At 41.5% G+C, this 14,323-nt stretch overlaps 2 protein-coding genes across 10 annotated transcripts in view; one reads left to right on the top strand and one right to left on the bottom strand.

The window, feature by feature from the left end:
- Positions 1-471: 471 nt before the first annotated feature.
- LOC147825651 (uncharacterized) lies at positions 472-11,101 on the bottom strand. The gene is made up of 2 exons (XM_087184895.1): positions 10,017-11,101; positions 472-4,856 (listed from the first exon to the last, which is right to left on the bottom strand). Exons 1-2 carry the CDS (start codon positions 10,953-10,955, stop codon positions 4,818-4,820), a joined length of 978 nt encoding a protein of 325 aa, XP_087041021.1. The 5' UTR covers positions 10,956-11,101; the 3' UTR covers positions 472-4,817.
- Pcgf5 (polycomb group ring finger 5) overlaps positions 9,966-14,323 on the top strand; it is a 126,300-nt gene continuing 121,942 nt past the window's right edge. For 8 of the 9 annotated variants that reach the window (XM_087184901.1, XM_087184902.1, XM_021253034.2 and 5 more), the window contains exon 1: positions 9,966-10,080. The gene's annotated coding sequence lies outside the window, so the exon portion shown is untranslated. The remainder of the gene's footprint in view (positions 10,081-14,323) is intronic. The other variant, XM_013069846.3, reaches the window with a different exon arrangement.

Below are 14,323 nucleotides of genomic sequence, written 5' to 3' on the forward strand. Positions count from 1 at the left end.
AAAGTTTAAGACGGTGAAACTATTAGCAACTTATTGTAGCAACATAGTTATAAAGTATAAATGCACTATATTATGAGACAGTCCAGACTAAAAAGACCAATAAGAGAGACAAACTGAAATGGAAGTGAAGGCCTAAAAAGAAGGAGTCCAAGATTACCCATTTTAATCCAAAAGGCCTGATGGAATGGTTGGTGGTGATCAGCAAATATAGAGAAGTTAGGAGGGGAGTTGGCAAAGGAGTGTATACCATTAGATGTGTTTCAAAGACACATGGAAAGTGAATAGAGCATAAGATAAGTGGTTTTGGAACTCAAGATTCTGCCCCAAGGCATTTCTGTGCCTTGGTTTCCTCTTGTACAAAATAAAGATACAATCTAGAATGAATCTTTTGGATTACTTCCACATTCCTAGAAAAAGCATGTAAAGGAAGTAGAGGACACAGAAATAGACTCCAGGGATTAAAGTGGCATTGAGTGATCAAAGCATTGGGTTATAAGTCTAGCTTTGATATAAAAGAGAAAAATGGGGGCCGGGGATTTAGCTCAGCAGTTTCTCTGCCTGCTGCACAAGCGCAAGGACCCGAGTTCGATCCCTGGTACCAAAAAAATAAATAAATAAATAAAATTTTAAAAATAAAAAATAAAAGAGAAAAATGGGACAATTATTGACATTTAAGGTTAAGGAAAATTGTGCCTTTAAAAAGTAAATTAAGTAGAATAATTAATACAACTACACATAGAATCAAGGTCAAACTAATGTAAACAATCAAAAGAAAATATGTAACACCAAAAGTCAAAGAGCCTTTATTAATAGGAGAGTCAAGCTTCAGTTTGTGTGGCATGATATGAAGGTGTTGGAAAAGTCCAGTTGTTCAAAACATGTCTTCCTCACCCTCATAAATTATTGCTTGAATTTAGGCTATTAAAATAAGTTTCTTCGAATGTCCTTTGTATTGTAAAATGCACACTTATTTTCCATTCAGCTGTTGTCATGCTTTCTGGTGAATTAGTATGGTAGGATGATAACTAGCTACAGTCTACAGAGGAGACAGATTTGAAGAGGCAGGGATTCCTTCTCCATGAATGGTATTGCATAAGTCAATTAACACCACAGGGACATCTGTTTGGCCCTAGACATTGAGTTAGGTTCTAGAGATATAAGTCAAGCTGTGGTTCATTGCCTTAAGGTACTTATAGTCCAGAGAGAGTAGTCTGCGTACAGATGATGGGGCTGGGTGAGTTTTGAAAAGTGGGACCAAGGACTAAGAAAAAAAAGGCAGAGGGAAAAAGAAAATTTTTGGCTTCCATCACAATTTTGTTTTTTGGTCTGTAATTTTATTTTTTTCTAGATTTCTTTTTTATTTTTTATTAGTATATTTTCAGTACATAATGTTTACATTCCTTGTGAGGAGTTGGTACATTTACATAATACAACTTAATTCCCTTTTCATCCTCTTCTCTTCCTCTCCCTTCCCCCAAATCTCTTTTTTTCCCGCCATTAAGTTTATTGCTACATTTTTGGTATAAAATACAGTTACATTCATCATTGGGATCTTGTACCATTACATGAGTCTCTTGGTTATTTTTTTTCCCCATTCTCCTGCCCTCCCTTCACCCCTTCCACCCTTCCCTATTTGCAAAGATATTGTTCCCATTTTTTTCCTTTTCTCATAGTTTTTCTTTTCCTTTTTTTCCTTTCCCCTACCACTCCCACTTCCCCTGCTCCTTTAGACTTTTCTTCCTATTACATAATATCAATTATACATTTTTGAAATTATGATATCAAGATCTAGGAGACATTATCACAGATTTTACAGAATTTAAAAGGATATAGAAAGCATATTACAAAAATCTTTTTTGAAATAAATTTGACAACTTCTAAGAAGTACCTTGGAAGACAAATTAATGAAACTAACTCTGAGGGAAATATAAAATCTGAATAGCACCTATTAAAGAAAGTATATTCCTAGCTTGAAAATCTACCTATATGACAACAGCAGGCTCATATACATTTTAACTGATAAATTATATCAAACATTTAAAGAAGAAAAAAAGCAGGAACACCTCTCCCCTCATTTTAGGAACTCAACATTGTGCTAATACTAAAACTGGATAAAGATAATAGAAGAAAAAAGTATGCACATAGATAGAAATTCGTTTAACAAAACAAACAGAAGTCAGATTTGGCAGTAGGTAGAAAGTGGTTTTGTTATAGGGATGGCAGTGTTGGTTCAGCATTGGAAGATCCACCCCTCAAAAGTCATCATTTGAACAGAGGAAAGGAAAAAGCTATATGATCCTGCCACTAGTTGGAGAAAAAGTATTGGACTAAATTCTACAGCTGTTCATGGTAAAAGCTATCAGGAGACTAGAAGTAGAACAGAACCTTCTCAACAGATTAAAAACATGTACTCCATACTTCCAGTGAGAATGCCTTATATAAATGGAGAAGATACAATGCTTTCTCCTTAAGGTGGGGAACAAGGGCAGATATGCTTACTCTTTCTCTGTCCATTAAACTTTGAAACCTAGGCCCCACCAAAATAGTCTGGCAATAAAATGACATGATTAGGATAGGATTGGCAAGGTAGAAGCAAAATCTTTATATGTAGATGAAATGATCATCTACAGAGAAAATACTAAGAAATCTCTAGGACCCCCTAGAACTTGTATTTGAATTTAGCAGGATTAGAAAACACAAGGTATATATAAAAATTCAGGTCTATGTATACTTGCTATAAATGAAAAATTGGATATTGAAATTTAAAAGTTATGTAGGAGTACAAAAGACCTAGAAAAGTTAAAAAGCAAAAAACAACAAACAACAAACAAACAAACAAATCAAAAACAGTGTTGGAAGACGTTTAGTACTTAATTTTAAGACTTCTTCTAAAGCTATAGTAATCAAGGCAGTGTTGATGTAAGGAAAGACATATAGATCATTGGAATAAAACAGAGAATCTAGAAATAGAACCACACATATATGGTCCACTGAGTTTTGAAATTACTTAACATTAGCATTTTATAGAATATAAACTCAATTCAAGAGCCGAGGAAGAGATAGTGTTTTCAGCAAATGGCACTAGAACATCTGGTATCTGTATATAAAAAATTAACCTCAACCCTTTTTTTCCATACATGAAAATAACTAGAAGGGATCTATGAACCTAAATATGAAAGCCTAAAAGCATAAAACTTCAAGAAGAAATTATAAGGGAAAATGTTTATGAATTTAGGGTAGGCAAGAACTACCGAGGATACAAAAGACATGATGTATAAAAGAAAAAAATTGATAAATGAGATTCCATCAAAATTTAGAACTTTAAATGACACCATTAAAATGAAAAGTAGTCCTTAAACAGACCATATTTACAATGCGTATAACCTATGAGCAGACTATATAAAGAATTCTTAGAGCTCATTAATAGACAACCCAATTAAAATGTAGACATAAGAAGTTGATAAATAGCCAGTATAGCTCAAGGAATGGTGTGCAACTCTAGAATCAGAAAAATACTAATCAGTACAATAACAAGATTGAATTATACACTCATTAGGGAGATGAAGTTAAAAGTTTTAAAAGCCTTGTCATGACTTTTTCTTTTTGTTGGATTCTCCCCCTTTGCGTTTAATTTGTCACACCCAATGGATTCATTCTGCTGGGTTTCCTGGGGTTGTGATACTCATTGTCTTTTCCTAGAGTATTGACCAAAATTTTTTGGAGTGCTGGTTTGGTATTCATGAAGTTCCTGAGGTGCTCTTTATCATGAAAGTATCTTATTTCTCCATCAACTTTGAAAGACAGTTTTACAGGGCACATCAATCTGGGTTGGAGGCTGTTTTCCTTTAGGGCTTGAAATGCATCACTCCAAGCCCTTCTTGCCTTGAGGGTTTGCATTGAGAAGTCCGCTGTGATTCTGATGGGCTTTCCTTTGTATGTGATTTGTTTCTTTTCTCTAACTGCTTGTAGAATTTTGTTCTTCTGTTGGATTTCTGGAATCCTAACTATTATATGCCTATTTGTAGATTTTTTTTTAATCAAGGCCAGCTGGAGTCCTATATGCCTCACTTATCTGTATGTCAAGTTCTTTTCCCCTGCTTGGGAAGTTTTCTGCCATCACTTCTGTGAACAGTTTTTTTATGTCATCTGCACTCTCTCCTCTTTCTTCATTGACTCCAATCAGTCTTATGTTATTCTTCTTTGCATCGTCTAGCAGCTGCTGGATTGATTTCTCGTGTTCCCTTACAGTTTTAAAGCAATTTTTCTTTTCCTGGTCACTAATTGCAATCTTATCTTCTATATGTGAAATTCTATCCTCATATTGGTTCATTCTGCTGCACAGACTTTCGATGGAGTTTTTAAACTGCTGGAAATCTGTTTGCATCTGTTTTATGGATTCCATTTGTTTCCTATGTTGGGATTCCATCATGTTCCTCAGATCCTCTATGTTTTTATCTGTGTCCTCTCTAGATTTATTAATCATGTCTTGCACCATGAGCACAATCTTTGCCATTATCTGAGTAATTATTTCTGATTTCATTTTTCCCAGATCCTCTTTTGTTGCCAGTTCAGAGAGTCCAGGTGGTTGAGTGTCAGACTGTTCCATCTCATTTCCCTTTGGGGTTGCTGTAGGTGATCCAGAAGTCTGTTTTAGAGGCTTGTTTACATGTCTTCTCATTTCCATGGGCAGGGGAGGGGTGTGCTTCTGGTGCCCGCACGGCTCAGCTTCTCTGCCCTAGGAGCATGGGATGGTGGCAGGGGAGCTTCCTTCCGGGTGCTGGGACCGGCTCAGCTTCTCTCACCTGCAGTGTTCTGTCTTAGTTACTTTTCTTGCCACTGAGACACAATGCCTGTACCTGCAAGTTAAAGCAGGAAAGGTTTTTTCAGCTCAGTTTGTAGAGATTTCAGGCAATAGTTGGCTGGCTCCAAGGCAGAATGGCATAGCCAAGGGGCATCACAGAGGAGCAACAGTCCATGGCAAAGCAGGAAGGAAGCAGAGCTTTCCCCAAATCTCTTGATTCCTCTTCCTATTTGAGAAAGATCTATCTCCCTACTTCCTGTTATCTATCTTTTATTTTGTTCTTTATTTATATTTTGGGTTTCCCATATAAGAGAAACCATGTGATATTTAAATTTGTGTGTCTGATTTATTTCACTTAACAGTATGATCTCAAAGTGCACCTATTTCCCTACAAAGTACACAAGTGTATCTTTCGTTGTGGCACAATAGTACTCCATTGTGTGTAAATACCACATTTTCTTCATCAAGTGAAATGAATAGACACTTCACAGAAAAAGTACAAATGGCCAATACATACATGAAAAAATGTTCAAAATTGCTGGCCATTAGAGAAATGTAAATTAAAATAACACTGAGATTTCATCTTACCCCAGAAAGAATGGCTATCGTCAAGAAATCAAATAATAACTGCTGGTTAGGCTGTAGGGGAAAAGAAACCCTCTACTTTGTTGGTGAGAATGTAAACTAGAACCACCACTCTGGAAATCAGTATGAAGATTCCTCAAAAAACTAAAACTAGAAATTACATTTGACCCAGCTATCCCTCTTCCAGGTATCTTTCCCAACAGAGTTCAAGACATCATAATATAGTTACACATGCATACTCACTTTGTTGTTGTTGTTGTTGTTGTTTTGAGACAGAGTCAAGCTATATAGTCAGTTTCAGGCTGGCCTTGAACTCTCTATGTAGTTCAGGCTGGCCTTAAACTTGTGACAGATCTTCCTGCCTCAGCTTCCCAAGTGCTGGAATTACCGGTGTGTGTCACCACACCTAGCTCCATTACAATTTTGGTAATGGATTAGACATCTTAAAGACTTTTCTTGATGTCAGTGAGTGCCCTTACAAATCTGCTAAAATTTAGGCTAATAGGTTTGACTTTCTGTAGGCTGCAAAATAGCAGATAATTTAAATTTCTTTAGTTCAAAGAATTTTTTTTTATTTTTGGTCCTTTGAAACTTCAATTAGTAAAATGTTACTATATCAGAATTTATAAGCTATATGGTTGACTGGACACCAATGACAAGTTCTAATTTTGAAAAACTTTAGTTTAAGTCACTCAATGACTACACATTAAAAGTTTACCTTCTTCCAGCATGCCCAAAGCTTTGCATTTGACCCCCAGCACTGCCTCCCCAATGTTGGCCTTCCTAAAACCACTGGTTTCAAGTTGTGACTTAAGCAACTGAAACTGAAAAGTCTAAAGGGGAGGAGATCTTTAAATTAAATAATTACACTTTTAGATAGAAACACAACAAAATCTAAGAAATATGCTTTCTCTATGCCCCCCACCCCCTTTGGCAGGTGTTGTTGGGGATGGAACCCAAGGATTCCACATGCTCAGCACCTTATTCTACCTCTGAACAATACAGCCAACCTAACTACTACTGCTTTTAACATTTCATTGGAGGAATTTTATTATATTTTATACAAGTAACTCATTGTGAATACAATATTCTATAATACTCAACAAGTAAAGATCAAGTATGAAGTTGTGCAAAAAATAGCATTCAGGTATGAAATAAAACTTAGAGATAAAAGGGTGTTCATTAGTTTTCTGTGGCTATATTATACAAGAAACAAGATCAGGGGAGCACTTGTCTAGCATGAATAAGGCTAATTTTCCATTCTCCCCACCTCCCCCTGGAACTTTACAGTATGCTAACATTGCTGAGAGTGGTGGGGGAAACCCAACCTGGCAGGAGCAGGAAGCAGGAAATGTACAGGAATTGGAGCTAAAAAGATAACTGAGAACTTCTTTAAACAGCAAACCAGAGGAAAACCATATTTTCACAGATGGCATTAAACGTACACCATAAGACATAACTTCAAATAATGCAAAAAATGCTCAGTTAGGGCTTAGAAACTTGAGAGATCTGATTTGCCTGTGCTATTCAGTAGGTGGATGGCCATAGGAAATAATATTAATATTTGGCTACATTTATTTACTGAGTACTGAATATGCCAAGGACTGTGCTACATGTTTATAATAGCCTAAATCTTCTTGACCCTTCAAATTCCATCCTTTGAACTCCTAACTCCCATGCAAGACATTGGAAAGTGATAAGGTCATGAGCACAGATAGAGTTCTTGTGGGATTAGTACTCTTTTAAAGAACCATCCTTCAAAAGCCTGCTGAGATGCTACCTCCTCCATGTAGTTATTATTGATCTTTGGAGACTGAGAATAGGGCTGTATCAGACTGTTGGAGTTTAGGATTTAGAAGAAGTATCTAATGAAAGGAAAAGATGTAGAAAAATAAGAAAGGGTAGAGGGAAGCACAACAGTAAGAGAACTGTCGGCAGTTCTGTTACTGCTGACAACCACAAACCAAACTTTTATGTTAGGCAAGATTGAAGCCACCAAATTATATCCAATGGCCCCCAGATAAGAGGTGCAAAATGAAGACTAAATTAGACAATGTATGCAAAATATTTAACACAGTATCTGGAAGGGTAACATAATGATTGTTCCTAATCTAATTTCTTTGATAGGAAACCTGGGCATATCCTTCATGCTGAAGAAGGGTGCATCTTACTCAGCTTCCTGACAAAGTAACAGGGGTGAGAAGAGACTCTGTAGAGAAAAGACAAGTCAGAGGGAGATGGATGGGAACACAAAGAGAAAAATAAGAGCCAGAGAGGAGGAGAGAGAAAAAGAAAATGTAAAAAAGTCATGGTGGAGAAGAGAAAGGAGAATGGAAGTAAAAAGATACAAGGGAAAAGAAAGAGAAAGGGGGTTGTGGGAATCAGGAAAAAAATGTTTGGCTCTACTGCAGAATTCAGAATTCACCCTGGAAGAGTCCCAGAGGCAAGCAGGTGCTGCACACAAGCCCAGGACACCATTCACTTGCCACTGTACTCTTAGATCCATTTGCCTTTCCTGCTCTGACCTGCCTGGGTCATTCTGTCCTCTGGCTTCTGCTTTTCTACCTCTGGTTGGCCCTGGATGGTGAGAGGAAGGGGGTAGCCAGGAAATACCCCCACACATACACACACCCCAACCCCACCCTCTGGAAGGCATATCCAGCAGTAACTGCACTTCCCTCATGTCTTCAAACCCTCCTGGACAAGGCTTTGAAGTTTCTGGCAGCCTCCTCACTTTGTCCCTCAAGTTCTAGGAGAGGAGATGCTCCCAGCAGTTAGTTGCTAATCTCAAGACTGCTTCACCCTCCCTTGGTTGCACTTTCAGTTCTTTCAACACTTTTTGGAATTAGTCTGATGCATTAAATTATCACTATTGAATTATCTTGGAAAGAAAACTTTATTTCACTTGGATTCACCTCTAGAGTCCAAATATGCTCTCAGTGGGACCATAAGCAGCACATTTAGAGAAGGAAATCCAGCCACCACAGGCATCAAGAAGGATGAGGTTCCATCCGGAAAACAGATGAGAAGCAGTCTTTGATCAGTGACAAATCCACACTGGCTGTAGGACTTGGGGGAAGCTCTTAGCCTACATAATTATCTATAAAATGACTATATGAATGTTTATTCCTCCATGACTTATTCACTTTGATCATGAACCTTGGCTCAAAGAGTATCCCTGCAGAATTCAGTTTTATTCATCCAAGGGTTGAGGGCCCATTGTAAGTATACAGGCACGTTGTTAGGCGTGGTGGAGAGTAGAAAGACATAGGAAAAATGGAGGGCACACTCAGTGTTTGAAAGTGCTTGCTTTGGGCAAGATGAGGTTTGTGATCTATCAGGAAGCTCACTTAATAAAGACTAGAACTTTTCCAGTCCCAGTAGAGCTGCAGACACAGACAATACAGTCTAATACTTACAGCTTTCATTTCTTCCATCACCAGATCCCTGTTAACTGATTGATTGATTGATTGATTGATTTTGGTACCGGGAATCGAACTCTGGACCTTGCGCTTGCGAGGCAGGCGGTGGAACCACTGAGCTAAATCCCCGGCCCAAAAGAGTTAACTGATTTTTTTTTTTTTTTTTTTTTTTTTTTTTTTTTTTGGACACCAGATCCCTGTTAACACCAGGGGCAAAGCATAGGCACATAACTGATCCCCAAGTAAGACTGGGGCCAGCCACAAGGGGGATTCTGCTACTGGAGTCCGGAAGGCTGCATCAAAAATGGTAGAGGAGCTAAATCTAGGAGAATTTGACAGTGGAAGGAGCTTTGAGGTTTTCCAGCAGAGGACAGAACACAATTCAAATGGAGGGCGCGAAAGAGGCATTGGAGAATGCTGTGTTTAGACAGAGGATTTGGGGTGGTAGCCGGGCAGTGGAGGGTGAAAGGCCTTGGAGAGTCATCGGAGGATCTTGAGCATCAGAGAGGCAAGGTAATTCTGGTAGGGCAACTTCGACTGCTATGGGGAGGTTGGATTAGAAGGAGAGAAGCTGAAACCGGGCAGCTTTTATAGGAAGCTTCGACTTGACCATCTCCAAAGGGGCAGTGACATTTGAGCAGCTTAACCATCCAAGGACAAGCTCTGAGTGCTAGCCGAGGGGGAAGGAGGGCAGAGGTGCAGAGGTACAGAGGTGCCCCTTTTTGCATCTGGATAAAAAGTCTTCAGCCTGAGAAGTTTCGAGTTTCTCCTTGCCAAGGTCAGGCCACTACAGGTTGGCGACCGAGAGCCTTGGGCGAACGCTTGGCTCCACGCCGGCCCTGGACGGCCATCGCGCTCGTCCCCTCCAGGCCTGGACACCGCCGAGGGCCATGCCCGGCAGGCGCTCCGGGAGCTGCGCGGCGGCGGCTAAAGGAGACCTGGGGGGCGGCGGCAAGAGGATGTGCCCCAGTTTGTGTCCAATCAGGGAGTGCGGGCTGTGCCCCGACCGGGCAGCAATGCGTAAACAAACCCACGGCAACTCCTCCGCCCCCTTGGCGCGCTTGCCCTGCTCCCGTCGCCGTCGCTGCCTCCGGCTCCGCGCTCTTCTCGCCCGCCCGCTGCGCCGGCCCAGCCCCCAGCCCCGCGCCGCTCGCACCCCCGGCGCCCCGCCCCGCCCCGTCCCCGCCGGCGCTGGCTCCTTCACCTACCGCCCCACGCGCGCGCACTCGCGGAGCACGCGCCCCGCCCGGATCGTGGCCTCTCGAGAGCAAGGTAAGAGCGATGCGAGGGGACCCAGGCGGCTTCCCCGTTCGGCGCGGCCCGGGGAAGTTTCTGGCGTGGCTGTTTTCCTTTGGGCCGGGGTGGGGAGGTGGCCAGGGGCGCCGCGCGAACCAGGCTGTCGGGAGTGGGCTGTGTGGCGCGGCGCCGGGACCCAAGTTGCCCGACCTGCCACCGGCGAGGCTGGTGGGCTGCGCGGCGGGGCGCGAGGCGCGCGGAGAGGGGCCGGAGGCGCGGCGGGGCCGGGCGCGGGGAGGGCCCCGAGGAACTTTCTCCTCCCCACGGGGCGCCTGCCAGCGGCCGGGACACCGGAGCGGTGGCTCCGGGGCTGGAGGGAAACCATGAAATGTGTTGGAAGACGCTGACGCAGTTTGTGACGCTCGCGGCTTCCTGACAGGGACCGGCGACAGCAGCGCCCTCGCGGAGGAGGGACGATCCGAGGCGGCGCTCAGGCCCTTCCCCCGCCCGGGAGCCCTGCGTCCGCGGCGCCTAGTTCGGAGGCCGTGGGCTGGGAGCGGGAGCATCTGCCCCGGCCGGGGGACGGGCCTTGGTAGCGCGCACTGCTTCCGTTTTGATTCGCTCGGGTTCTTATATAAGATGTCACCGAGAGGAATGGGGCAAGCGGGAGGCGCATCAGCGAGCGCGCGTCGGCCTTCTGCGAGGGGCAGGGAGCAGTCGCTGTGGAGCCGGGCGGGTACCCACCTGTACGCCTCCGTGCCCCCTGCGGGCGCAGCCCGCGCGCGTGCCGGGGTGGGGTGCAGGGACGCCCGCCCCGGGAGCACTCGGGCAGCGGCCGAAACGTGGTTTCCTTTCTGCCACCTACCCTGGGTGTACACGTTCTGGCCCCGAGCGTTTGTACTTTGAAACATTTGTTTAATATTAAGGAAGCTGCGTGTGCGGCCGTCATAGTACGCCCCGAACGGGTGGCTGTGAGCTCCAGGGCGGTGAATGAATCATCGCCCGCGGACTAAGCTTGGATGATTCATGAAGGGTACACACAGGCGCGCGTACTCGCCGTGTGCCTCTGACCCCGAAGAGCGGCCTTTCTGCAGTGATGACGCCTGGAGAGGCGGGGGAAAGTGATTGCCAAAGGGCGGCGCCCCCCCTCCACGCTAACTTTGAGGGTGTCAAATTCCCCACTTTCCTCCGGGCTGGGTTCGCGTTTTTTGGAAGGGTTGCAAGATTTCACCTGGCTACGTTCATGAGTCGGTAGAGGAGCGCTGATTAGCTGCTAGACTGGGTCCTGTCTTATTCAGAATTTGGATGGTGTGGAGCGAGGGAGGCACTGGACTCTGCAAGAATCTTTCTAGTAGCTGCATCTACTTAACTAGCTATCAAGTAATTAGCAAAAATTTAAAAGTGAGTCGATTTTAAAAGAAAAACAAGTAACATCTTCAGTATACTGTCTTAAAGATTAAGTTCAGCCCCCCACCCCTGCTTAATTCTAAAAGAACCTAGTTTGCCATTCACAAATACACTTTTTTCCCACAGTTGTCATCCCTTAAACACTAACTTGACTTATTGCCACCCCACCTCACACTTCTACAATTAAGAAAAAAGCTTTCTCATCATTTAGGGCTCACCTTAAATGGCATCTACCCAATCCAGGCCTTCTTTATCATCTTACACTTACCTCCTGACCCTTCCTACATGAAACCACCGCAAAGTCCTATTTTATTTTCTTTATTAAATTTAATCGCTGTTTGACATTATTTTCCTTAGGATTCTTTAATTTCTGATCTCTTACTATGAGAATGTAGGCGCCAGTGTGGCTGGGGGAGCACCTGTTCACTGCTGTAACCCTAACATCTAAACAATGTTTGGGATGTATTAGACGCTCAGTATTTGTTGACTAGTAAATGAATAAATTCTCTTTCCCTGCTTTCTTGGTAGGACTATCTTTGACAGTTGAAATTCAGTGCCTTTTGTGGGCAAGTCACCAAGGTGGTACAATTCTAATTTTCTTTTGATTTACCTGTTTTCTCCTGTGTGCTGTTAGCTTGCAGCACAGTCTGGGTTTAAGGATCCTATCCTAAGATGCTTAATACGAAGAAGGAAAGGTTTGTGGCACCTTGTCAAGATAAAGTTCATTCATTACTGTATAATTTCATGAATGATTAAAAATATCTGCTGGTTGAAAAAAGTGATATTGAGGTAGAATCAAGCAGAGTGAAATTCTCTATGCTTCTCGTTTGAAATACTTATCTTTCTATATTCCTCCCTTCTTATTACTGGTAAGCCAACCTCAAATTTAGCTACAGTATGGGAAAGCTATAGTAGTGGCACTTAATATGGAGTATTCATTTAACTAAATGAATACAGAATTCATTCTGCATAAGTTTTAACCCAAATTTGTTGTCGATAATTCCACAGAAGAGTAAAGGAGTTGTTTAAAATTATGTTTTAAACATCTTAAATGAATAGTAAGGCATTAAGTTAAGGTTATAAATAATGGAAGGATTTAAATGTAGTGTTTAACACTCATTTACAGGATTAACTTTGATAAACTTTGTATTATTCCACATGACAAACCTTGGAAATATATTAATCAGCTTCAACTTGTAGCAGTGCTTCTAGAACTCAGTACTTCCACAAAGTTATTGCTAAAGAAGAGCAGGTACGTTCCAGTTCCCTTTCCATAATAGTAGCTGTGATCACTTTCAGATGCATATTCTCAAGAATGAGCTGAGAAGATAGAATTTTACAGCCGAAAGAGACCTTGAAATTATTTGTCATAGTTCTTTCCTTTTTACCATCCATTTACTGAGGAATCCAAGGCACAGTGAGATGACTTGCTCAAGACTCAGGGCTGAAATTAGAACTAACCAGTCCTGACTCACACTCTGGGCCTTACGTTGTTGGAAGCCCCTAAATTAGCCTGAGCTCTGTTGGGTGGGGAGGAATGGTTCCTGTCGTTCGTAGATTATCTGTCTCTTGCTTGTAAACTCTTGGAGAGTAAAATCATGTCTTATCTAGCTTTGTATTCGCCTATATCCCTTGGACATCTAGGGGCTAAACAAATACTTGCGGAATGTAGTTGCACAAATGAATTTTTAAGTTGCAGATATATTTAAGAAGTGAAAAGCAGGAAACTTTCTTTTCCAGATTCAAGAAAGGTATTTTTGGACAAAGAATCTGAATGTTGGTAGTAAATAACTTTTAACTTTTATAGTAATAAAGCTACTGTTACATTTTCATGGTTCCAAGATTTCAAAAACTGGCTTAAAAATTGTAATTATGCATAGTCACTTAGTTGGCTTAATTATTCTTTACAAAAATAGTAGGAGACAAGGGTCAGAACATCTAGTACATTTTGAATCTGCCACAATATTAAATAGAAAAACCTATCTTTATACCCAGACAGAATTTGAGTTGAAACTCAGCTCTGCCTCTAATAAGCTCTACTCTCCACATCAAGCTACTTAACCTTTTGGCAAATTCTCTCATCTCTAAAGTAGAGGACATTGTCACCAACCTTGAAGGGCTGTTGTGAGACTGGCATAATATATCAATGGTCTGGTGTATCCGAGGCCCTTAGTAATTGATTACAACTACTGATTTAGTCCCATGAGAGTAATTATGTTGTTGTAACCATGGGAGTCAATTTAATCTTTCAAAGTTTCAATTGTCTAAACTGTGGGATTGGTGATTGAGATGGGGGGAAGGAGAATTAAATGATCTCCAAGGTCTTGTCCAATTCTATGCCTTTAGGAGCCAATTAAGAATGTGTAATTCCACAATTTTAGTTTTAAAAAATCCCTATATCTTTGATCTAACAAAATGAACTGCAAAATGCTTAGTTTCTAAGTTTTCCTAAGAATTTGTTTTAATTAACTTTGATGATGTTAAAATTAAGTACATTCTTATTGTTTTATGCTATATGGTGGATACAAGGTTAACCTGAATATTCTTGCCTTTGGCTTATTAACTGTACAACAGTACAAGGCATACATGGTTTAATCAGACATAGACATCCTTTCTTTGAAAGGCTTAAGAGTCACATAGAGAGATAAAAGATTTGTATTACATGGAAGAACTGTTAGGTGCAAAGAAAATACTTTGTGACCTCAGAGAATTCCCAGATAAATTGAGAAAAACCTAAATAGGAACTTTAGAAAAAGATCTTAAAGAATTGGTAAGGCTTTTTCTGGCAGAGATTTGGAGACCAGCTGGTACTAAAATTTGAAGGAAAGAATATATGAGCATATCCAAGATTGGAGAAAAATGTGGTTAAGCT

The sequence above is a fragment of the Heterocephalus glaber genome, unplaced genomic scaffold (genome assembly GCF_053883595.1).
Source record: "Heterocephalus glaber isolate CG9 unplaced genomic scaffold, H.glaber_assembly_v1.0 deba00001497, whole genome shotgun sequence".
Lineage (NCBI taxonomy): Eukaryota > Metazoa > Chordata > Mammalia > Rodentia > Bathyergidae > Heterocephalus > Heterocephalus glaber.

Coding starts and splice junctions, on each gene's coding strand:
- LOC147825651 (XM_087184895.1), bottom strand. CDS start 10,955: ATGTTTCAAAGTACAAACGCTCGGGGCCAGAACGTGTACACCCAGGGT. Junction 4,857..10,016: donor GAGTGCGCGCGCGTGGGGCG/GTAGGTGAAGGA, acceptor TTTAACTTGCAG/GTACAGGCATTGTGTCTCAG.